Source organism: Lissotriton helveticus, chromosome 4_1 (genome assembly GCF_964261635.1).
Source record: "Lissotriton helveticus chromosome 4_1, aLisHel1.1, whole genome shotgun sequence".
Taxonomy (NCBI): domain Eukaryota; kingdom Metazoa; phylum Chordata; class Amphibia; order Caudata; family Salamandridae; genus Lissotriton; species Lissotriton helveticus.
Window position 1 is genome coordinate 580,526,268 of NC_136063.1, and position 26,996 is coordinate 580,553,263.

At 44.4% G+C, this 26,996-nt stretch overlaps 1 protein-coding gene across 7 annotated transcripts in view; it reads right to left on the reverse strand.

Moving 5' to 3' along the window:
- CSPP1 (centrosome and spindle pole associated protein 1) overlaps positions 1-26,996 on the reverse strand; it is a 1,229,219-nt gene that overhangs the window by 923,555 nt on the left and 278,668 nt on the right. For all 7 annotated transcript variants that reach the window (XM_078687197.1, XM_078687198.1, XM_078687199.1 and 4 more), the window contains exon 7: positions 21,977-22,401. In XM_078687197.1, coding sequence (XP_078543323.1) covers positions 21,977-22,401 — 425 coding nt within the window. The remainder of the gene's footprint in view (positions 1-21,976; positions 22,402-26,996) is intronic.

Below are 26,996 nucleotides of genomic sequence, written 5' to 3' on the forward strand. Positions count from 1 at the left end.
CTCTTTACCGATGTGTCTGGCCGGTGGCTGACCCAACAACGAAGAAGTGTAAAGGAGCCTTTCGCTCGATTTGGATTTGTCCGGGCCGTCTCCCACCTTGACTAGCCCCCGCTGGTGACTTTTAGACGGTGGCGCCCTGTTTTTTCAGCGGCCATTTTCACCAGGTCGCGAGGGTCCCTCGGGGGCTCATTCTCCACCATGTCTGGCAGAGGGGACCAAGAGAGACGTAAGACCAAGACTCCCCTTCGTGGGGGCCCGGTCCAGTCTAATGTCATGGACAGGTATACCCAGTCTAAATCGTCCCCGGGTGCCGTCATTCCTACCCCGAGTGCAATGGGGGACCCGATGGCTGCTTCGGCGGAGCTATCCCTACAGGACGTCATGGGCGCCATCTCTAACATGAAGGAGACTATCGGCCAACAGTACGAAGCCTTGGCTCACAAAATCGACACTGTGGCCATTGATGTGAACTTGAGTCGGGCCGATCTGTCTAAGACCAATGAGAAAGTGAAGTCATTGGACCTCAAGACGACTAGTCTCACGACCGACGTCTCGGAGCTTCAGACGGAGCTTGGCAATCTTAGAACGGCGAACGATTTTATGTCCCATCGTCTGGAGGATTTTGAGAACAGGGCACGACGCTGTAACGTGCGTGTAATTGGCGTTCCCGAAAATCCTGAGGCTCACTCCGTTGATCTCCTCGTTGAGGACTTGGTTCAGAACTACCTTGCTCCGTCTGGGTTGAGCAAATTCTTTGCGGTGGAACGTGCCCATCGTGTTCCGGGTTGAAAGGGCAAGCCGGGCGCTCCGCCGAGGCCCATCGTTGCCAAGCTTTTTCACTACAGGGACCGGGACGCTATCCTGCAGGCCTCGAGAGTGAAGGGCCCGGTGGCCTTTGAGAATGCCACTGTGAATTTCTACCCAGACTTTTCTCAGCTTGTCCAGAAACAGCGAATGGGCTTCCGTGGAGTCAAGAAGCGTCTCCGAGACTTGGGACTGAAATATGCCATGCTTTTTCCCCACCAGGTTGCGAGTTGAGTACAATGAGCGAACGTTTTTCTTTGATCGACCTGAGACTGTAAGTGATTGGCTGGATTCCTTACCGGACCGGACTTACCTGACTGATGCCACCGAGCACCCAGGTGGAGCAGAGGGTGGCGTGGAGAGCTGAAAGTAATACCTCGGCCCCTGCCTCCGTAACAAGACACTTTCTGCTGGGGTTCCGTAGTTGTGTGGTTTATGTTTTCTGTGTATCCCCCTCCTTTTCCTCCTTCGGGGTGGCGGGTGGGACAAGGGCCCTTTCCTCCTCCGGGGTCTTTTTGTAGAATGGGATTGTTTGGGCGACAGGCACACTGCATGTTGGGGTGGCTTTTTAGTCTACTGCAGGGGTGCAGGGTGGGGGGTGTTGTGTTGGACGTTGGGGGGTGGGTTGGTGGGGTGTTTGTAGTTGTGTTTTGTTTTTTTCAAGGCGATGTAATGTTTGCAAATCTTGTTTTCAGCGTCTGGCTCTTTGTGGGGTGGCTCCTGCGTCACATGTTGGGATGGGGGGTAATGGGTTGAGGTTCGTTTCGTGGAATGTCAATGGTTTGGGGGATCGTATAAAACGGGGGGTGGTGTTGCGATATCTGCGACGACTGTCTCCTGATATTGTGTTTTTGCAAGAGACGCACTTAGTGGGTAATACTTGTCATGCGATGAATAGGTGGGGCTATCGTCTTGTTGCACACTCGGGGTTTACTACGGGTTCCAGAGGGGTAGGCATTCTTATCCGGTCTTCCCTTCCCCTTGAGATAGATGAGTTACTCCTGGATGATAGGGGGCGCTATGCCGCCCTCGTGGGAAGGTACGAGGGCAGGACCCTTTCCCTGTTTACTGTTTATGTACCCCCTGGCCTGCAGACCTCCACCTTTTCAGATGTTGGCCGAGTGCTGTTGGGACTTCCTGATGGTGCTCTTTTCATGGCTGGTGATTTCAACTCTGTTCTCTCGGGTTTGATTGATCGTCACCCCCCCAGGGATACTCCTTCGGCCCAAGCGTGGCTGGGTGGTTTCCTGGATACCTTTGGTTTGGTGGACTGCTGGAGACTTATGCATCCCACCCAGCTCCAATATACTTTCCACTCCGGAGCTCATGGGAGTTTGTCCCGCCTTGATTACTTCCTCATGCCAGCTGCGCAGGCTACCTCGGTCCGGGAGATTAGACACCTGGCCCGGGGCATCTCTGACCACTCCCCGCTCTGGCTCTGTTTTGAAATGGGTATCGAGGCTGTGGGGCGGGTTGCACCTATTAATCCTTGGTACTTGAGCTCTCCTGGGACACGTGATCAACTAATCAAGTCCTTAGACCACTACTTCCTGGACAACGAAGGGTCCGTCTCCTCTGCAGTGTCCCTATGGGAGGCCTTTAAGACGGTGATTCGTGGGCAGGCCCTATCTCTTATTGCTGAAACTAAGAAGGCGAGGAATCGGGAGGTGGTGGTTCTGGAGACCGAAATTGTTGGGTTGGAGGCTGACCTGGAATCAGGTGTTACTCGTGAAAAACTCCATGCCCTTGGTCTGAAGCAATTTGACTACAAGTCCCTGGTCACGGACGCTGCCAAGAAGATGCACAGGGAACAACAGGGCCAACTTTACGATGTTGGGGATAAGGCGGGTAAATTGATTGCCTGGTTAGACAAGAAGGAAAGAGCGAATCGTGTTGTTCCTGTGATTCAGACTTTGGATGGTGTGAGAGTGACTGACCCGCTTGAGATAGTGGAATGTTTTGCGAATTATTTCCGTACGGGTTACTCCCCGGTGTCGGCTAGGGACGAAGATGACTCCCACTTCTTGTTGCGTGACATAGATCTGCCTCGCCTTTCCGAAGTGGAGCGGGTATCTATGGAGGCCCCGTTCTCTACGGACGAAATAGCGGCGGCAATTCGATCTCTCCGTTCGGGCAAGGCTATGGGCCCGAATGGCCTACCGATTGAGCTATACAAACTGCGGCCTGATAAGATTGCGCCCTATCTTCGAGCGATGTTTCGGGAATCCCGTGATCTTGGCACACTCCCCTATGACCAGCGCCTGGCCACGATAGTGGTTATTCCTAAAGAAGGTAAACCCCGAGACCTTTGTGCGTCATATAGGCCCATCTCCCTGTTAAACGCTGAGCCTAAGGTTCTAGCCAAGGTTCTTGCTACTCGTCTGCTAGTTGTCATCGGTGACTTGATTCATCCAGACCAATCCGGATTTATCCCGCACCGTAACACAGCCCTTAACGTGCGGCGTCTTCATGGAGTCCTCGCGAGGGCGGGGTCTCTGACGGAACCGGCCATTTTGGCTTCCTTGGACGCCTCGATGGCCTTCAACACGATAGAGTGGCCCTACCTTTGGGCTGCCCTTGTGAAGTTTGGTTTCGGCCCGGAGTTTATCGGATGGGTGAAACTGTTGTATACCAACCCCCTGGCGCAGGTCGTTGTCAACGGTCGAGTGTCGGTACCCTTCTCCCTTGGTAGGGGGACCAGGCAGGGTTGTCCCTTGTCTCCGCTGCTTTTTGCTCTCGCATTGGAGCCGCTAGCTGCGTGGCTCCGATGGGAGCCGTCTATCAAAGGTATACGGTGGTCCCCCGACTTTGAGGATCGTGTTTCGCTTTATGCCGATGACATTCTTCTCTATCTTACCTCCCCGCGTAAATCTCTAAATGTCCTCTTTGACGTCCTTACCTCGTTCGGCAAGAATTCTGGCTTGATTATAAACTGGGCTAAATCCTCCGTGTATGTTATTTCTGGCGGCTTGCCTCCGCTACCACGTAGATTTCCCATCCAGGTTACTCAATCGGGCTTTAAATATTTGGGGATTTTTATTACACTGGACTCGTCGCTCCGCTTCGAACGTAACCTCCTTCCCCCACTTCGTAGATTGCGACTGGACGTGGCCCGGTGGCGTAAATTACCTTTGTCGCCGCTGGGCAGGGCCGCCCTCTTCAAGATGATGTCCCTACCGCGATTTCTTTATGCACTCCAGAATTCTTTTGATGACATCCCTAACAGTTACTTCCGGGAGGTAGAGGGTTTACAGAGACAGCTGATTTGGGACGGGCGTCCGCGCATTGCCCTTGCGAAGCTCACCATCCCTTGGTATGATGGGGGCATGGCACTTCCTGACATTAGGAGATATTATTGGGCCTCCCAGTTGTCCGCCATCAACCACTCGGTATACTCACCCGGCCCGAATCCGGCTTTTGAAATGGACAGATTCCAATTGCCGGGTGGAGACTTCAATAGAGTGCTTTATTCCAAGGCGGCTGGGCTTCACCTTACGGGACCGACTAGGATTGCTGTTAGTGTGTGGCGGGCTGCGAATGTGAGCATGGGCTGGGTTGATCGAGTCACGCTGGCGACTCCACTTTATGCGTCTGAACGTTTGGGATGCCTCTGGACTACGAAGGGGTTTGAACGCTGGGACATGATTGGTATCTGTAGAGTGGGTGACCTTTGGGTGAATGGAGCAGTGAAGTCCTTCGAGGCCCTTCGGAATGAATACGAATTGAGTGACAGAGAGTTTTTTAGATACTTACAGGTCCGTCATGCTCTGACTTCGGTTCTGATTTCCGGTGCCGCCATCCCTGAGTACTCCCCCCTTGAAGATCGTATACTCGACGGTTATCTCCCTGATAGCACTAGCTCTTTGATCTACAAGAAGTTGATTAACAATCGAGCGGATCTGCTCGTCCGGCTTAGAGAAGTGTGGACTGGAGATGGGCTGGAATTGGACGACGAAGACTGGCAATCGGCTCTGTCTTCCCCGAAAGAGGTCGCCATCCCCGCCCGTCTCCGTCTCGTCCAGCTTAAGATATTACACCGAGTGTACGTCACTGGTCCTCGTTTGGTTGCAATGGGTTTCTCCCCGGATGGGCTGTGCAAGCGTGGGTGCGGAATGAGTGCTACGTTTCTCCATATCCTTTGGGAGTGTTCGGAGGTGGCCGATTATTGGACTAGAGTGCTTGCGGTGATGGCTGATGTTACTGGGATTGCCCTGTTGCCTGAGGCCCGGAGGTGTTTGCTGAATGTGTGGGAACCCAACGATTACACAGTCGCCCAGACGAGATGGGCGACCCTGGGGTACATGGTGGCAAAACGAGATATAGCGCAGCTTTGGGGCTCGCACAGACCCCCTACCGTGTCTGTATGGGAAGAAAATATGGACTGGTCTATGTTCAGGGAAAAGACGGTATACACAGCTAGGGGCAGACCAAGGGCATGGACGAAGATCTGGGGTCAGTGGAACGCCTATCGTGGGAACATCTGTACTCCTCCCCTGGTAGAGACCCCTGATGTCCCCTTATCCCCCTGAATTTACATTCCCATAAGTTCGTTCATTATTCATGTGGTTTGCTTGACCTCCCCTCTGTCCCCCCACCCTGACTCGTTCTATTGATTGCAAATTTGTGTCTCTCATTAGTGAGCTTCCCCCCCTCAGGGGCTGACTCTATCCTTTACGTTCTTCGCCTTGTTTCTGTGTTTGTTTCTTTTTATTTTTCCAAAATAAGAAAAGTTTCTATCCTGCTTTGCACTCTGTGTGGCATTTTTAACCTGTTCTTGCCTATCGCTGGGGTTTCGACCACTGATTTTCTTGTACTGCATCATGCCTTGCTGTTAGCGGCCAGCCCGTGTGGTTGTAGGCCCGTGTTTGTAAATATGATTTCTGCTGCTCAATAAAAGTTTTTAATCACAAAAAAAAAAACACAAAAAAAAAAAACAATTTGATTGTACAGATGTATTGTTATAATCACTATGGTCATCATTATTTGCACACATCTGCAAACCCTAGAAATGTTTATACTTTCAATCAATGGGAACATTGTCCAACGCCACCAAAAGGTAGCTCAAAATCATCCTATAACAAATTTCCATACTTCTCAGGTTTTAATACCACAAATCCGGAAACCTTTTACTTTAAAAATGTTAATAAGACAGGAATGAAAAGTATGTTAACCAATACAAAGCAAATTTATTCAGCAGCCTTTTATGCCCAGCTGTCCTCATTAGGTTTCGACTTTTGAAGTGACAACATAGAAACAAAAACTATCTGGGGCTCAAAAGACTGGCAAGCGCAGGGAATAGAAGCTTTATTTCGAGCCTGCATTATCCCTGAACAAATAATGTTTTTAAATGACACTGCTCAACAGACATCCTGCCTTGGCCTTGCCAAGATAAAAGATTTAAACAAACCGTCTATACCTACACCTACGTCTGATAACAAACACTTCAGAAGGGCGGGGGGGTGGGGGGTACGGGGTCGACGTAAACTTTATTTTTCAGAAAAACAGAACTGATAATGAATGGAAGAACTGGTTAATCTGGCCCACAGACACGAATAACTGTCAAGATAGATTCCTGAACAAGACACAAGGGTTTACAGTAACTAGGCCAGACCCAAGATATGTCCAGAGTCAACATCCAGGGATAGTAACAACATACAGTGTAGGAAAACTGTTCCTTGAGTGGCTACAAAAATCTACACTTATGTTATGTTATTTTATTTTTATATAGCGCAAATCGCCACTGGTCTCTAAGCGCTTCAGAGAAGGAGCAGGGCACTGCATTGGCTGCAGGGCGGAGGATTAGACGGATATCAATGTCTCTCTAAACAGGTGGGTTTTCAACAGCTTTCTAAAGGGGAGCAGGGCTGATTCTTTACCCAGGTTCTCTGTTAAATCATTCCAGATCCGTGGCAGGAGAACAGAGAACGCTCTGCCCCCTTTGGTCTTAAGGTTGTATTTAGAGGAGGCAAGCCTACAGGTCTCCGCAGAGCGCAGAACCCGTCCAGGCACGTACTTTTGCACTCTGTCTTTTATATATTTTGGTGCATCCCAATACACAGCCTTATGGGCTATACACAAGCTCTTAAAGTGCACCCGCTGTTCAATAGGCAGCCAGTGCAATTTATGAAGTAGGGGGGTGGCTCGCGTGCGCCTAGGGAGACTAAAAATTAACCTGGCTGCATCATTTTGTACAACCTGCAATCTCCTCAAAAGCTTCTGTGGGATGCCTAAATAAAGGGCATTCCCATAGTCCAGCCGGGAGATGACCGTAGCTGAGACAATTGGGTGTAGGACAGAGGTGGAGAGGAGAGGGACAAGTCTCCGTTGTTGCCTAAGTAGGCCCATACAGATGCCAACCACCGCCGACACCTGGCCAGACATAGACAGATCCGAATCGATTTTCAAGCCCAGACTCTTTACTACTGGCACTGGGATTGGTGCCACACCCAATTCTGAAGGCCAGAACAGTTCACACCAAGAGCTGTTCTGAACTGGAATGCTCAGCACCTCGGTTTTATCCGGGTTGATTTTTAATGAATTGGCTGCCATCCAGTTAACAGTAAACCTGAGAAGATTTTTTACTCATTCTTGTGCCTGGCTGGTGTTGTCAAGAAGGACCAGGAGTTGGGTGTCATCAGCGTAGTTAAAGACCTGGCAGTCTCTGCCTGTGAGCACCTCCACCAAGGGCTGCAGATAGATGTTGAAGAGAAGTGGAGACAAAGCAGAGCCCTGGGGGACTCCACAGGACAGGGGACCCAGAGTCAACACCTGATCCCCATTTGGACTCTCTGGGTACGGTCGGTCATGAAGATCTTAGCCACTGAAGTGCTTGCCCCTTTATGCCCAAACTCGACAAACGGCTAAGCAGGATGTTATGGCTGACCGTGTCGAATGCCGCTGACAGATCTAATAAAAACTTAGAGGTTAAACAACACTTATCTTTACTTAAAGAAGGCGTTGATTTAAGGGACTTCTTACAAGGTCCTTCAAAATAACGTCAAAAACGTTTCATATACGCAAGTATATATGCCATTTACAATGAAGCTTGGAAAGCGACACAGGCAGAGACTGCAGAAAGAATAATAGAAATTGATGGTATTAATTTAGAGAAAGCACTCTCTGTAGCTGACAATGGGTTAACGACCCTGTCATCCAGAATTTATTCTTTGGACAGCATAGTATCCTCTGACATTGACATAATGGAACAGGACCTGCTCATGCTACAGCATGGCAGTCACAATTGTGTTCTATAATGCTATTGTGCTGGACGTTGCAAAACCTTAGTTCTGGATATGTGTCATGGCGTCTAATCAACACCACGTCATTGTTTTCGGTATTTAACCTTACAGATAAACAAATCACTTTGGCACAAAGAGGAGCAGACTATACGGTGCTGAGCATTGAAAAACTGGAAAGATTACCATTAACTGTTTCAGAAAAGCCTGCAACAGAATGGATATTACACTGAATAATCACTCTGCCTGTCACAATTTTCAACTTTTAATACTGTTTGAAACATATACCAGTTGCTGTTTATGAAAGGTTGGGTAAGGAATACATAAAGTCAACCTGGGAATTACCATACACACACAGATGTTGGAGTGGGGGAAAAGAGGTATTTCTTAGTGGTACACAATGCAAAGGTGCACTAAGTGGTACACTCTTATGTCAGGGTTTTAATTTACATGGAGCCTGCGAAGGTTCTTCAAACAACTTATCCTGCCACCTTCAAGGTTCTCCAGCAGCAGTGATAGATTCAATTTTTAGACAGCTTTCTAACGGGAGCTACATAATGTTGAATGATCACAGCTGTTGTGGAATGATGCCAGGAATAGCCTATCTCGTAACAGTGTCAGCCAGGGTCACTTGTTGTATGCAAGTATTGTTTCCTAAAGCTAAGACAGACGGGGAGTCGCCGCTATGGCCTTCACTGAACATCTCTTCTATTCGAATTGATACTTTAAGCAGAATGAAAGCCATTCTTTTAAAAAAAACGGTGCCACTGACCTCGTTTAAAGAGACGTATGAACTACAAGTTGCAAGATACATGCCCTTTTATCCACAAACTGTCCAATACATTTCATAGAAATGTTAGGTCGTACCTTAAACATGTCTGATACCAGTGGTATTATACATGTATTTAAGACAGTTTTTTCGGGACTGTTAGCACCTTTTGAAGCAGTCCTCGGCATTTTTCCAAACTTCGTGCACTCTGTGTTCGGCGGCCTGCCTCTCAATTTGGGACTCGTAGCAGGAATACTATTCTTGTTCCTTCTGCTCCGATATGGCAAGTTCGGGAGGCAACGACACCCAGATTACCATCGAGAACACTCTCCTGGCAATGAAGTGTCGTAAGCGCATGATACAGATCCTGGGCCTGGCTCGCCTAAGAGACCTGAATACCACATGGTTCCTATCATTCCGACAAATCTGGCAAGATTGCATCTTACCTGTTCTACGATGCCTGCTATGTGGAGAAGAATGCGTGTTGGATGTCTGTCTAACACTTCCATCAGCTCTGCCAACGGATGTTGATACCCTGCTTGGTTCGGTAACGACCCATGCATCATCGTTTTGTCCCCAGCGGCTACCAATCCTGATGACGGCATCCATTGAGATCTCACAGACGCAATCTGCAGACGGTGAGGTACGTGGATCGACAGGCACACAGGTACCACCTTCATCTCCATTTCCGACAAACATTGCTAATGAGACTAACTGGAAGATTTGATGTTTTCTCATAACAACGAGAATGACTTTTGAAGTTAGCACACAGCGTTCTATGGGACTCTGTATTCGACCTTACCTTTTCATAACAAAACTTCCAACTTTAGAACTCTACTTTGTTGTGATTTGACTTTTTCCAAAATTGAACTTTTTTTGGCACAAAGTAATCTGCTTAAAGTAGAACTATTCTTAGAGAATAAGAATTCTTTGAAACACAGAGAGAGACAATATTTAACCTTGTCCACAACCGAAACAGAATATTCCGTCATGGAATGGTCTCGATTTTTTTTTCTCTTCTGTATTTAAGAGCCATTTCATCAATGTTATTTCATGAGTCATTCCGATAAGCATTTCTAAGTTTCACAGTACATGCTTTGAATGAAAATATTGCTTTTTAAATGCGTACCGCACAAATACTCATCTTTCGTGTACAACCATTTCAAATGCATTCTATGTATTTTGGGAGGGATTTTTTACACATCTTGCTTTAGATATGTTTAAAGATGCTTAGAATTTAGTAATATCGTACATAATAAAGGGGAGTGGGTGTTGTGAAGCATTTTAGGATCAAGCGTAATTTACCGATTCATGCCCTTATATAGATATAATTCACATTGCCCTTATATAGGCATAGAAATCATACCCATATTTAGACATAACCCATCCAGTCCAAATATAGGCATGGCTACTTCCACTAGTTCCAAAAAGCCACAACGATTTCTTGGAAAACTCTGCTTCAGCAGTCAGAGACATCCCCTTACTTGAATATTGATTTGTCCTAGAAATCATGGAGTTTCAAAGAACTACCATTCCCTAGGGGTTCTCTTGTGACGTTATTATGTCCGACTTTACGTCAAACTAGGCACCTTCAAGGTATAAATATGCCTACACTTGCCCTAGCAAAGACACGATGGTTCGGAGCAGCTCGACTATCTACTTGCCCGACGCAGCTCGCTACAGCAAGTACCGAAAGAAGCCGACCCTCCAGCTGATGCTCTAATAGAGAGGGTGCCTTTCTCTCGCTGAGAATCCAGCTCCAGTGTTTCCAAGCTCCCCTTGCGGGGTGTTGGGAAATTTAGTCCAGAGACAGAGATACCAGACCTCCTTCATTCTAAAACCATGGTACGGAGCTGATTAGACCCTAAGAGAACTCTTGGTTAGATTCTTGGCAAAGAAAAACTAAACATATGCTACACCACACTTACTTCTTCCCTCGTACTAGACTTAGGTTAGGTACATTGGGGTAGGCGTATTTTAGAAGCACCAGTTGAGTACTTTTAGTCTGTTATTTATGTACGTATTTTATGGCTTAGAAACCATACCATGCTTTTACAGTATTATTTTATAATACTCTTCTTACTGTACGCATTATATTTTGCAACCAGTATTAGGATTGCAGCAGTTCATTTCTTTTGCATGAGAAAGAAGACTGTTCAATAAATTATTTTATTGAAAACGCCTGTCTCTCTATTTCTCTGCACCTCTGTTGAAACGAAGCGTGCACGAATGACTGAGTACAATATCTATCTATTGTTTCCACGACTCTGAAGATTAGTTAGATCTTGGGGAAACAAAGTTGTCATGTTTATGTGGTTGTCAGAAACTAATCCCTTCTTGTGTATTCGAGAAAGTTTCTAGTGACCTCTGAGCTAGCTGGCACTCACAATTAAGTCTAATATATTCAATAGAGACCTAGTCGGCCCAAGTCTTACGTCAAATCTATATAGGACATATTATTCCAATGCGCAGAGCCTATTGGGAATATAGGAACTACACTACACTGTGACCGGTGTGAAGTAGCCGGTGGAAGCCTTAGCTCCCCCCTTTGCGCTGATTGGCTACCGAGTGGGCGTGACAGCCAGCAGCAGCTGGGCTGGGAAGATGCGTGCGGGTGAGTGAGTTTCAATTTTAAAAGCACAACAGTTTTTAAGAAAATAGTAGCAAAGAATTTTAAAAGCAAGCGGATTTCCAAAAGCAAGCTCTGCGATGTTTGTTTTCACCTGACGTTGCCCTTGTTCAGCACCGCGGACAAGTTCTCTGTTTAATACTCTATTCACATTTTTATCCTTTGGGATCCAACGTTTTTTCTTTGGCCAACTCCTATTTCTACATACACACTTGCCCTTTCATTGAGCAAGGAGGGGGGTGGAGGGGTGTGGGGGGTGCAGGCCTGTGCAGAGACTTACAGTGTCACCATCAATCATCCTTCAACAGCTTTGCAGATTGCAGCTGTAACCCCGATGATGACTTGGCACTTAAAAGATAGTGGCCAGAAAACAAAATCACACAACACATTAGGAGAAGAGATGGGATTTCAGCGTATAACATAATTGAGATTGAGGACTGACCTTTTTCATTAACAGTAGGAGAGCATTCCAATGTTGGGCAGCTAAGTAGGGGACATCAATCATGGCTTCTTCACAGAGGCATTATAAAATTAATCTGTTCGGTAAAATGCAGCTACTGGGTTGGTATATATTTCTTAAATTTGTCTTGGAGCTATACTGGGCCTTTCCTGAGAAGGCCTTGATGTATTCTGCAAAGTGTCTTAAGCAGGATTTGCATCTCGATTGGAAGCTAGTGGAGGGTTTTTCCTATTAAATGACGTGTTCTGAGTTGCGCCATCCATAGATCATTCTGACTGCTGAATTCAATAGAAGATTAAGATTGGTGAGGAGCTCATTTGTTATGCTTAAGTAAAGACTATTACAGTAGTCTAATTTTTAGCAAGTACAAGCTAAAGGTATATTTTTCTTAAGGATTTTCAAGGAGAAAAAAAAACGGAGGACAGTGTTTTATTAGCCTGAGCATTCAACAACAGTTTTTCATCAGTATTGCATGGTTCTTAACTGTTTCATTTGGGATGGGGAGCAGGCCATACTGGTAGGCCACCAATCATCAGACCTGCTGAGTTTTTCTGATGGATACTTTTATTTCCTCACCTTGTGAATATGCCACAGGAGTCAGACATTAACCTTTAAGGCAGTACTCCTGTGCGCCAGTAGGTGGTGTCATGCGGCTCTATTCAAAAGTCATTCCCACCGGTAATGAGGAGCCACACAGAAGAGCCACATTTAAACGCCACATATGCATGTGGATGTCAATCCCTTCCTTACTGTGCCTTCAGACATGGACCCGGAGCTTCTCCTTGGTCTTCGAGACCCATTTTTTAATTAAAACGTTTATCAGTGTGCAAGGGGAAATGTCCCCCCCTTACAATAACAGCGTTCAAGCCGTGCAAGAACTGTCACAAACAATCTGCAGGCTTCACAGACGGTCTTAATTAATTCTTTTGAGGATGCTGCTCAGCCAGAAAGGAATGTGCAGAGAGATAGACAGACCAGTCTGTTAGCGATCGCTCGTTGCAAGTATAATTCAGATATGGCAGTGAATGATGAATTTTGCTCTACATGGAAAAACGCTATCTTGAAAAAAGATGTTTTAAAAGCATGGTCAATTTAGAAAGGAGACAGTGTATAATGTGTGCCAGTTCAGGAGCAGTGTGATATTTTTAGTTAATGTGAAGAACAGGGAAAGATGAGGATACTTTTAATTCAGATGCTGGACAAATACAGATGCTTTTGTGCTTTTGTGCATTGAAAGATACTGGGCAGAAGGTAATAGGACATAATGTGATTTATCAATGGGATGAAGCTAATGTTATTAAAAGGCATATACAGACAGAAACTGCAGTTTTGCATGAACAGTTTGTGCAGGTCCCAACAGAAAGTCTAGGGGTGGAGTTTGAGACACAGGATTCCTCAGTGAAGTGGCAGATTGTACTGCAAATTGCAGGTACTGTGTATGACCGAACATTTAATTCCCTTACAGATGAAAAGGCAAAAATCTTGGAGACAGAGGTGGTGACACATGATTGCATGACAAAATACGAGCATCTAGGAGGTAAGGACCATACAAACAGGGGGGCAGAAAATGAAGGGATGTATATTCCCATAGATTTACTCAGAATTGGGATTCTTATGTGTCAGATTGTACAAGCCAGACCAGTCCCACAGAATGTGAAGGGCGAGTTGAAGAAAGGAAAATTACCAGAGCAGACAGAGCAGCTGGATTGCCTTGGGCTTCTGCCAATTGACAAAGGGAGCATGTATCCGAGATTGAGTGGAAAAATAATCAGGAAGGAGACTGCCCTACTTACTGTGCAGGGAAAAAGAGAGTCTCACTCCAATTACAGGAATTCAGAGGCTAAAGCGTGGGTAGAATTCTCAGACAATTCCCCAGAGCCAGACAGGAATGATAATAATGTGCCTTTAGACTTAAAAAAGGGACAGGAAACCGTGCGCTTTTTAAGAAATGTTTTTTGCAAGAAGAGTGATGCTTGTTTCTTTTCCAGGTCATCATACTGCGACGTGTTGGTGTGCCTGATGTCGGTACATGTGTGCCCTGTATGGGTGGAACCCCCTCCCCCAAGCCTGGAGTGTTCACCGGACAGAGCAAGCTGACATCTTGTGGCTGAACGGACCAGACAGACCTCCAAGACCAATAAACTAATTCAGTGAACATGAAGTATAATGTACACAGTTATTTTTCAGGGTGCGAGAAGGCTGTGCGTCCTTCACACAGAAGTACTGTTTGTTTAAAAGAAAAAGAACAACAAAAATGTTCTGCATTTGGAGAAAAACGTTTGAGTTAAAGAGTTGCTTTGATTTTTTTGGCACAAAATATATAAGTTTGGCTGTTTCAATAGTAGAAGTTCCAGTATTAGCCATTTGAGACATTAGGAGCATTACTGAGTTCATATGCTTTATTCTATTGGCATCATTTATTTTGTGTATCCATCAAACATTTATTCTTGCTGAGTATCTAGATATGCATGAGCTATTTTTACATGCTTTGAAATGATTATTATAGGCTTTTATGATTTCATAGTTTTATATTTGTGTTTTCAGTTAAGAAATGCAGTGCTTCAATCGTTGTGTTTTTCAGTTAAGACATGCTTTGAAGTGATTATCACATGCTTTTATGATTTCAGTATTTTTCAAACACAGTTATGCCTTTCAGTTAGGAAGTCTAGTTTTTGATATATGTAGGTGATGATAGTCAAAGGTCATGAGGTGGAGTGGAGTGAAAGAGGCACCCTTGTGGTTGATGACCTAAGACTACCATCATTTTAATGGACTTTAGTGTGTTATTTTACCCTAGCCTTGATATCCTGCATATGCCTGCTTCTCTTCTCTTTTGTTTTGTTTAGTAGTCTTGTTGTCTTTCAGTGGGAGCTGTCATGGAGTGGAAAGCCTTGCCAAGAACAGAAGGTGTGGGATGTGCATTTGAATGCATGAGAGGGAGAGAGAGGTGTGGAATGTCGAGTGCAGTGTTGGGAGCGGTGGTGCACACATGTGCTCGGTGTTGTACATTGAGAGATAAAGTATGTGATGCTATAGGAAACTGAGATAAAGTATGTGATTCTATAAGCAGTTGTGCAGTAATGTGTATTGTGTTGTACAGTTATGAGACTTATGAGTTCTTACTATTGGCTTTGACATGGCCTTATGTCATCTTGTTTTTGGACTTTGCCTTGCTTCAGCTTTTGTGCATGCACAGCAGTGCTTGTAAGTTGTTTGGGTTATGAGAATTATGAAGTGCTTACTATTGGCTTTGACATGGGCTCATGTCATCCTTTTTACTGACTCCATTTTCTGAACTGACGCTATTTTATGTGCTCACACATAGCTGCAAAATGGGTTAGGGCATATTTCTGCTAAATATGTGAAGATAGGTCTTTAAGTGGGATGAAAAATGTGTTGAATCTTTAAAAAGGAACACCTAAAATACATTTTTGTTATTCCCATAGTGTGCTACCCGACCGGTATTTTGATTTCTCTCTGACATGTAATTGCATCCAGATATAGAACACAACAATTGACCTACACCTAAAACCTGTCAGCATGATTAGATTTTTCAATGGTTGTTAGTTATTTAACATAAATGACTAACAACAAGGATTTGTAATAAATAATGAACCTTTAAAATGTTTCAGTTCTGAAATTTCAATAGTATTGAGGCCCGGGGAAGGAGTTTTGACTTTCAGTTATGTGTGCTTTAGGTTAGATATATATGTATTTTTCTCGACACATCTCGTCCATCTGCAGGTCTTCAACGACCTCTCTTTCCTCTTCAGCACCCTCTTTTCACTCTTCAACCTGAATGCACTTCCTTTCATCTCCCTCACTCCACCACTTCCAAACATACACTGCACTCACATTATGCATTTTTTCCTTTTGCTGTTGCCCTGTAAAGATTTTGCCATATGTGCATCCCCTTCAAACATATTTTCACAAAATCACAATTACAACTGGAATACATGACCATTGTGGTGTTGTGCTCTGCAGAGGCCAACCTACTAAGAGGCACTTTGCTTTCAGCGTCAGAGCTCTCAATCAAAGCCCCTCATAAACACCTGCACAGCTCAAAAAATGCATGGAAAATAAAATACAGAAAGAAAGGCAACATCATTAAATAGCTAATTCTGAGGGTGGCAAGTTTAAGCAAAACTTGAAATAAGAGAGGAACTAAATAGCTGACATGCATTGCCGTAATGATTTTTAACATTCATTGTTCGTAAATCAATCCATGTTTTTTGCAATAAAGTTGTTGAGGGCATGTCAATGGTGGGCAAGACTGCGGTATTGCGGGCTGGAGGGCCATGGTTTAGACTACTATGATTGCTAATGTCCACCTTTATCTTGTGAATCAAATTTTAAAAACTACACACAATGCTTTTCTTTTCAGAGTATTATTTCATCAAAGGGTAGTAACAAAAAACTTTACCATGTTATTGTTAATGTCTGCATTGCATGCTCTCGGTCTCGAGACTAATCAGCATGGTCATGCACACGCAGGATGTAGTTCTTGCAGTGAGGCATGCAGCTGATTTAAAGACACTCTGCCGGCAGACCGCATTCGAACTGCAATGCATTTACATCAAATGAGCCAACATAGCTCCGCTGGACTGGCGAGACTTTATGGCGCACAACATGTACTCCTCGGCAGGACTCGGTACTAGGGATCAGTTGTAATGTCATACACTAGACAACTGTAAGCACATTTCTCTTGATTTGTGTTTGTCTCGGATATCAACTACACAAGGGAACAGGAACCCTGGCCTCGTCTTTTGGATCCACTTCAAAGAGGAACAAAGGCAGCAGCTCTACTTTGTAACGGGGCCAGGGTGGTGAAGGGGTCCTGAAGAAAAATACATAACAGAAGATTGCGTGCATCCACTCCTATGTGTGACGGATAGGAAAGGGTGGGAACTATACCTGTGAATGACGGACAGCTTCTCTCACGCAGAGACGGAGACACCTGTGCCCGAAACCACAGCGCCGAAAATGTCACTGGCCTATAGTGGATACTGCCATTGACTACAATGGCATCGATTTATTATGAAGGGCTTTAGAACAGTAAGTCACTGTTCAGAAAGTTGATTTACTGCCTGGCTTCCGTCTCCTGCTTCAGAGCAAGGCGGGACAGGCAGCCTGGGACAGACAGCCCATATTTAAATACATTGATTCATTTAGAAATACAATCATATCTCTAAATAGATTAATCTATTTAATATTTGTACAACAAATTAAAGGAAAATAATGTCAGAGGGCACAGCCACAGAGCCCTAATGGAGAACCTGCCACTGCTTGGGTCCTCTCATAGTTCAGGTTATCTTCCCAGAAAGTGTTGCTATACCAGTTTATTAGCAACTCAAACCTGAAAACGACTTTCTAAAGCTGCTGTGAAGTAAGACACACACTGTGTTGCAACACTGTCCCATAATTTACCATGTAAACAATGGTGCCTGCTTGGAGGCCTTTTTGCACATATCTTCAAACTGTGAAAGCTGACAAAAGGGGCATTCCTTCGGGCCGCATAGTAAGCCCTATTCAGACACTCCATTCATCACCATTGTTGAAGCCTCACCTGCCAACCCCTCCCACACTTCACAAGTTTGATGTGGCTCTGGTGCACGGAGGGAAAGGACCTCCTTTCAGGCAGCATCACGGCTGGAATGCAATGACACCGTGCACTTTAGGAACGTCTGCGGTCCTCGTAATTAAGTGTGCAGAAATGAAAGTGGCTGCATGGCCCAAATGTGCGCACCTTAAATGAAACATAGGTGGCAGGCCATCACTTCAGACAAGTGAGTCCTCCAAATTATACATCATGGCCACAGCCTTCCATTTATTTGTAAACCACTGCACATTTTTGCCAACATCAGAGCGGTTGCATATGTCTGTCTTGCAGCAGAAAGTGCAGGACCTTTTGGCCAAAAGGGTAATAGAAAGGGTTCCAGGCTCGGTAGTAGGAAATAGGTACTACTCCTGCGACTTACTTGCGCTAAAGAAAAAAGGTGGCCTACCCCCTATCAACGCCTTCCTGCAAAAGGACAAATTCACGATGGCTGGAGAGGTGTTGGTCCAGTAGGATGATTCTCTGTCATGCAGGTCCACAGGCACTACCTGCAGTTTACAATGGGCCAGGAGCAATTTCAGTTTGCAGCGCTCCACTTTTAGCCTCAACAGTGCTCCCTGGGTGTTCATGAAAAAGATGGCAGCAATCGCAGCACACATTCAGAGGTCGTGGGTACAAGTATTCCTATACCTTGATGACTAGCTGCTGAGGGCAGGCTCGTTCCAGGCAGTCGTCAACTATCTACAGATGGCGGCAGTTCTCCTAACATTGTTTGGGTTCATTACCAACGTACCACGGTCACATCGGGCTCCTTCACAGAACCTCCAGTTCATCAGCGCTGTTCTGGAAATGGTACAATTTTGTACCTTTTCCCCTGAGGGGAGAATTCAAGACATTTGGGCGATGATCCCAAAGTTTCAGCCTCAGTCTTGAATCTCCATGCGGACGACTCTGAGGCTGTTGGACTCCTGCAGGCCAATAACATGAAACAATCATGTATTTGTAAGGCTCACTTTCACTCTGAAGGGCCTCTTGGCGCTGAATAACAACTGTTATTGTTACTTAACGCAGTGGTACTCATGCAGGCTCTACAGGGAGACCCCATCCCAGTGGACAGAGCACCAGGGTAATCTGATGGAAGCTCATTCATAACCCTCCAAACATCTCCCCAATATTTAGGTAAAGTAGGGCTTTCCTAGCCCAAGTGCTCAATATCGCTGTCAGAGCCTTACATATCCAACACGTCACTCCTGGTAGGAAGGAGCACTGCTTTTAAGTTTACGGATCCAGTCTGAGGCAGGAGCAGTATTCAGTTTTAGGGAGTTATTCTGCATCCACTACGCTGTCAGGGAAAAGCAGTCTTTAAAGGATGAACTATTCAAAGTACAATTGCAACAGAGTGTCATCAGAGTTCAATATAAAATAATCTCCATAAGAGGTAATCTGCTTGGCTAGATGTGCTACATAGATATTAAATACAGTGTGGCTAAGGGAGGACCCCACAGAACAGCATAATTAACTGGGTAACTTGTGGAAAGCAATGATTCATTTTTCACCTGTTGAGTTTTATTCACAAGGTAAGATTTGATGCAGCTCAATAATAAACCATCAACACCAATCCTGTTTAATCTTCACAAAAGCATAATTTGAGAGAAGGAATAGAAAGCTGTAGATAAATATAACAAAATTAAGACAGCCCTTCCACCCTCTTCAAGGATCCACCTGAAGGCATCACATATAGGCTGTCTCAGTGTTATGCAGTGAACCCTGAGTATTTACAAAAGATAAGAAACCCCCCCTGCGTCTTCTTGCTCTCGCCTCCCAGCTGCTTTTCCTCCTCCTGACCCCTACTTAATGGCGGCCAAAGGTGCGCCATAGGCAAGTCCGTCTGCACCCTTTCTCGACTGGGGCGCGACCAGCGCCAGGGACCCTGGTCGTCCGACCTCCTGCCACTACAACTCAGCAACCTTCAACGCACTCAACCCCAGAAGAAACAACAACTGCCACCTGTCAATGCCGAACACCACCCAAGGTCTGATCTCCTGCCGCCGCACTTTCACCCACTTCCTGACCCCCACAGCTACCGCCAACGCACCAAACGCCAACACACCCAAACCCCTAAGCTGCATCCTCATCAAAGTACCCTACCTGCACAGACACGCAGTAGAAATCTGGGAACCTCCTCAACACCCCATTGCCCGACATCGCCTTCTTCACAGAGACCTGGACCAGCTCTGCACCAGACATCGCAACTGCCATCCCCAACGGGTACAAGATCCAGAGGAAGGACTGCCTCAACTACCCTGGATGTGGACTCTCCATTGTACACAATAACTACCTTCAACTCACTACAGCCAGCACAAATGACTCCTCGCCCTCCATGGAACACCTCCATTACTAGATCCAAACCAACCCCAGAACGAGACTACACGGCCGCCTCACCTACAGAACTCCCGGACCGCGCACCAAGTTCACAACAACCATTACAGACCTCATCGCGACCCACGCCCTCGCCTCCATGGACTACATACTGCTCGGAGACCTGACTTTCCACCTTGATAACCTCAGCGACCCAAACTACACCACCCTCCTGGACAACCTCACCAACATCGGACTAAACAGCACGTCACCACCCCCACCCACCCACAAGGCAGGACGCACCCTTGACCCCATCTTCGCAGGGGGAAACAACTTCCGCTTCAGCCACACCATGCAACATCTCTGCGTCCATTTCTTCTTCTCAAAACCCACCGCACACAAGCCTACACCACGCCCCCCGCAGGAACTGGAGCAAGGTCACCAAAAAGCACCTCAATTCCGCCCTCAACCGCGCTCCGCCACCCACCACTACCAACACCAACTCTGCAGCCAACGAACTCCACAGATGGATCACCGAATGTGCAAACACACTTGCCCCCCTCCAGAACTCCGACAGACAACGCACCACGAAAGCCACCTGGATCACCACCGACCTCCGAGAATCCAGAGGGAACGTGCAAACGTCTTGAGAAAGCATGGAGGAACAGCAAAACCTTGGAAGCACTCACCGCCAACAAAACCGCCATGACAGAACACCACCAACGCATCAGATCCACAAAGAGGAACTTCATCCAGGACAGAATCCTCTCTAACTCCTGCAACTCTAAGGAACTCTTCAACATCATACAAGAATTCACCAAACACCCCCAGCGAAACCTCAGACGCCCCTCCCTACCAGGACTCCGCTCCTACTTCCATCATAAGATCAGGAATCTCTACGACAACTTCAACAAACAGATCCAAAATGCAGTCACTACTCCCACCACCACCAACGTCAGCCAGCCTAACATCACCACCTAGTTAAAAAAATCTCTTTAGAGGAATTAAATGAGCCTGAAATAACTTTTTCATATTAAAGTCTTTCGGCAAATTTCACTCTTTTTAAAAAAACACATGCAAATAGATGGCTTTCTTTTCCTCAGGATATCCTTTTCACCAAGCTCCAAGTATTTACAGTTTTTTCTAGCCAGGGCAATGTCTTCGGTGAGCCAAGGGGCTGAAGCAGACAGGCGATGATTTTTTATACTTTGGGGAGGGGCAATAGCATCTAGTGCACCTGTAGCCCATTCTTTAAACCTCATACTGTCTTTCTCCACAGTTAGGAGAGTCTCTACCCTTAGGTCCATCTTTGAGTTCTCCAAGCTTATGGAGAAAGAGTTGGTGTTGCATTTCAGTTATTTAGTGAAATTTAAACCGTGCACATATTTTCACTGCCATGGCATAAATCATATATATGTGGATGTGTAGGGTTTAACATGCTATTAATGCATTACCAAAGCACAGCAACATTTACATGAGAAATTGTATATTTACTGTCTCACAGATTGCATGTTACAATTACTTTATACAGAAAAACATCTTTCCCAATAGTCATAAGGTCTCTTCAATCAGTTTCCATAATACTGCACAAATGTAACTTATTACATCCTGGTTTCGGTTAAAACAAGTACACATCAATAAATACAGTGGCTTAAACCATATAGGCATATGCGCCAAGTATAATATTTTATACATTACCGTTGTTAAGGTAGGGGAAGCACATCACCACTTGAGCCTTTGCTTCTGGTGTGTCATGGTCCATCCCTAGACTCAACAAGGGTAATACATAGCGTATTTCACTTAATACATCTGCATGTATACCATATATCAACAATAGGCTTGCTCTTTCCCTACAGGATATGCAGCAGACTATTCAAATTGATGGATCTACTCATTTGCAGATGGCCTTTGAGGTTAAAATTCTATTTTTAGCAAAAAGCTCAATTCATCAGCATGAGACAATTGTAAGATGGTTTATCAGACTATCACTGACCTCAACACGGACACCATTGAGGAGACTGTTTTGCGGTTTTAAGACTTATTTTTTAACAAGTCTTGATTTCTAACTATTCAACATTTCTAACCGGTTTTGGATTTAATTAAATTATGTACTATTGCCATATTATTCTAGAAGATCAGACAGAAAAGCGAATAGTAAAATTACCTCTCAGGTAGGTGATTAAGCCTTGATGGTATTCGTTCTCTCAAATCTCTTTCATTTCTAGGCCTCCGGTACACATTTTCACGGGGATCGTGATCCAGGTGAAGTTTCATATGTTGTCGATTAAAGTCATGATCTTCTGGAAACCTAGGAGGTCTGGCTGAAATATCGATGTCACTGTCAAGTTTTTGATGTGTTCTGCTCGACACCTCAGGCTCTTCATCACTTTTTCTATGTCGCCTTCTCTCCATTACTTCAACTTCATCACCCAGTCTGCGATTTCTGCCTTCTTGTCGCCTTCTATTTAGCAGCTCCTCATAGGCTTCCATTGAGGTGGATGCATCTTTCTTTGGAAGCTGTCCCCTCTGCGATGTCTCAACTTGTGTATATGATTCAGGCTTAACGTGAAATTTTGCTGTCCTCTCATTCTGATAAGTAGAATAAAATATGGTAAAAAGATACCAGTTAATGCACTGTTTCATCATTAATGTACATAATAAGCACTCTTGTTTAGACATTTCCTTTCCATTGAATGTACATGACAGAATGATTAATTAGTATTTTCAAATGTATTTCAGAATTTGTCTTTCAATCATGCAAGTTATAAGAACAAAAACAAGAAAACATTCAACTGCACAGAGGCTTTATGATCACACAGGTCAGTGGCGAAGACAACAAGGTAAGGACTGGGAGGTGGAGAGGGAAAGAAGAGTGGATACATGAAGGATAACAGTCACTGAACTGAATGGGATTATCGGTGGCTACAGATTAAGTCTCTGCAGCATGTATACATTAAGTAGAAGGACTCACTGACCACTATGCAAGATCTTATCGAAATGTAAGAAAGATGTAGCAAATAAATACAGTCATAACAAAGAATTCCTTAAGTCATGGTGATAAAAACAAGGACACACTTATCGAAGTGTGTATTTAGTCAGTGCAACAAAGCAGTTTTTAAGGTATAATATTTATCAGGTGTACGATTGTTTGTTAAGAATAATATTGAGGCATACAATTTTTAAGACATTTAACTACAAAAATAACACTGACAAAATTAAATTTCTGGAGAAGTGGTCTTTAACACAAGGGTATCAAACTCAAAGTCTGGTAGGCAAAAAGCCATGAGAAGTTCTTCCATTTCCTAAAACGTTAGAAAATGAAACTATTTATTCCATGTATAAGGCGAGAGGATCCTGATCACAGGAGTAGAAGTGAAGCATTATGCAAAAAAAAGTTACAGCGGCAATGAGATCATTGGTGGAGTGGATGACTAATTTAGGGGTAGGTGAGAAGAGTCGAATCAAAGAAAACGTGGTAGTAAGAGAAAACCAATATAGGCAGATAAGAGGATGGAAAAGGTACACATTAAGTGGCTAAAAATAAACAGAAAACTAGAGCGTGGGGGTCGCTTACAATAAGTTCTCCCAGAGAAAAGCAAAAGGTTATTGTGGTGGTAGACGAGAAAGAAGATAAAGAGAGACGGGGGTTTCTCTTCCAATAAAAAAGTTGAACAAATGCACACAATTACAGTATACTTGAGAAAAAGATATTAGTCAGGACTGATGCTACAAATAAAACCTGTCAATACTCACTCATGTCTGGTTAAATTCAGCGCATTCCACATGTCAAAGGTGGATTTCTTTCTGCTAATTATTGTTAGTATAATATAACCCCTTACTACCAAACATGCCATTAGCATAATTAGAGAATTACTACTTAAATTAAGCATTAATAATAAAAACAATAGAAATAATGACCAATACTAAAAAAAAAAAAAAGTCTGAAACTGTTCTGAAAGCAGTTAGGACAAGGAAGTAATTTAGATCAGGGTACTCAATCAATCGTTACTGATTATTGGGATAAAGCACAAAACAAACAATTTGAAGTTACAAGAAAAAGAAAATTATATTATCATTTAAGCATGACAGAATTGAAACCACAATGGAAGCCCTAGAGAGTGAAAAACACCATAGATAGCAAGAACTGAAAGGAAAACATGAAACAAAAATTATTCAAAACAATGTTACCAATATTTCCATGTTTTGTGGCTTCTGAGGAGCATTTATCTGTATTTCTGGTAAAGTTCTCTGAGCTGAGACTCACAGAAAAAACGTGCAAAATAAAGTAGAATAATAATAAAACAACGTCTTTTTTAATAATGATTCCAGTAGATTTTCATAAATCTGCAAGAACTGACCTTTCTGCCATGGAGTCCACTATGTCTGAAAGGGAGGCGGTGGGAGGGACAGCTATAGGAGAGTGTAAGGACGGATTAATCTTGCAGAGATGGGCAACTGGTATCGGAAGAGGCTACAGAGAGCCTCCTATTATGACCCAGGAAACTGGTGGACAATACACCCGTCCTACAAGGTCTGGATTAACAGGAAGGGTTATGCAGTCACATACTCCTTGGTACATTACGCCTCGGGTGACAGCTAGAGGCTTTCGGGATCTGGAGCCTCGAGCCTTTCAACGCCTTTTCTCAGCCTCCTATGTTCTGGGGAAGATTGGTGGAGGTTATGCTGTGCCAGAACACTGGGGAAAGATAGTCGTTTATTCCAATACATCACTCAATCTGCCACTGTATAGTCTGTTATTTTATTTTTTTTAATATTTTTATTATAGCGCTTTTATAGTACAAAACAAAATGGAACAAGTTCCGGTTACTGCATATGATCAAGCTCAAGTTATGGCAACAAATGTTCTTTCTGCTGTTTCTTCAAAATGGATAAGATGGGACCACTTCTAACAGAAGAAGGGAGCTCATGCCACAGTTTGTGAACCAGAAAACTCACTGAGCGAAATCGAGAAGAGTCACAAGGAGGCCAAGGACAGATAAAAGAAACATAAGAGAAAGAACAAAGTGGCCTGCCTGAGTATAAGTGGAGACCAATTAACACAATTAAGGAGAGGCCAAGGAGTGAAGACATTTAAAGACAATTAAACTTGTTGAGCAGACAGAATGAGACAATAAACTTCAGGGAGTTATTGAAAAATTTGCATATGGTAAGGAAGACAGTAAAGAAGGTGGACACAATGTTGAAGAGTCTGTAGAAGCAAAGAAAAATATTAAGAAGACCAACTACAGACTGGGGAAGTAGCTTTGTAGACAAAAAGAAAACACATTTTGAAGTACATTGTAAAAATAGAAATGACAAATTTAGACTACTAAGGAAATCTGAGAACATAAAATAAATTTTGAATAAAACACAATATATACAGGGAAGCCAAACAGGGGAAATGGACGGAATGGGACAAGGAGATGAAGCAGGAGAGAAAATTATTTTTAGGGGCAAATTTGAGAAAATAAGGTGGTAACCAGAGACAAGCAGAAATGTGTTCTTGAAGAGGAGTAGGAAAGGTGAATAATGAGAAAAATGTGAATTGTCAAGATAAAAATAGTCACAACCTAAAGAAACAATATTAGAAGCTAAGAGAATTTTTTAAAGAGACAAAGAAGACCTAGGACAGAGCCTTTGGGAACTGAAAATGAATTGGATAGTAAGCAGACAGCACATCCTTTCACGGTACTAAAACAGAATGATCAGAACGTGAAAGTTGGTGCAATAGCCGGGGCGGGAGTGCCTTTCAAAACACTCGCAAGATTAGGCGCTGTAATATTACAAGAACCCTGCAATTGCAGATTTCTACAGACTAATAAAGAGTGATCTGGTGTGGAAGTGGAGTCTTCACCTTTAAAATAAACCTATTTTCCTTCCCTCAAGCACCTATATGTAAATGGGAGATTCCACACTTCATGTAGAAAAGCGGTACCTACAAGTTCAAATCTGCAGATAGCATAGTATTTCATGCAGGAATCAGATTTAAACAGGGGGAAAGGTAGAGTTATCAACCCATGGTTGAGCCAAACTGCAGAATTCGACTTGGCCACTGAAAATGGTAACTGTTCCAGTTTTTCAATATGCAGCAGTGAAAACGAGGCATCTTTCACTGACATAAATTGTTGTTTAACAGTCAAATTAAAAGGCAAAAATAACGATGTTGTGTTCATGTAATCCCAAGGCACCCGCCCAGATTTTAAGGTTTGAAGAGTCCATGCAAACTGCATAATAGAAGGCAATTGATTTTGTCCATGGTACAGTACTGCAACGTCTTCTTGTACAATATCAACAACAGACGAAACACTAGTATCTAATGTGTAAATACGTGAAGAAAGGGTGTTAATGCCATTATCTACAACGGCAAGCAGTTTTTCTAAATTGGCCTGATCAATAGCACTAAGCCTAGCAGCAGCTTCAATCTGGGACTATCATCATCAGAGGAGTTGGCATCATACAGGAGAAGGCGGTCTAGGAGACCTGAATGCAGAGGTGGAAGCTTGAGGTACAGGTGTCAGTGGAATGGACTCTGCCGATTCAGATGGAGGAAACCGGTGATAATAGTCTAACATATATTGAAGATTGTTCAGTATAGCGAGAGGCATCTGTGCTGTAGGTATTGTGTCAGGAAGTGTGCACAGACTCTGGGGAAGGCTGTTCATCCTGGTCATTCTCCTGATATTTAATGAACAGTTCTGATGGGCTCTTGGCAGTGTGAAATCTGTCGTCCTCTTCGGAGTCCTCTTCATTCTCCTCCGAATCCAGTAATTGCTAAGGCACCTCAAGAGGTACCTTGGTTGGAGAGATGGCCTCCAGTGAATAACCATGTATCTGTAATAAAGAGGATGCTGTCTTAGACGGTATAGAGGTTGCTGTAGCCGTAGACGCTGACCAGACCTGCAACTCTGTGCAAGATGATAACTGTAGCGTCGACGCGGGGCCGTCGAAGTCGTCGTCGGTTGAGCTGCAGTCAAAGGAGTGACTGTCGACGAGGAAGTTTTCTACGTCGAGGTAATCTTCGACGACAAGGAAGTCTTCGTCGACGAGGCAGTCTTCGTCGACGAGGCAGTCTTCGTCGACGAGGTAGTATTAGACGACGAGGCGGCCGTCGATAAGGCAGTCTTCAACGACGAGGTGGTCGTCGACGAGGCAACCGTCGACGAGATCTTTCTAACCTTGGTCAT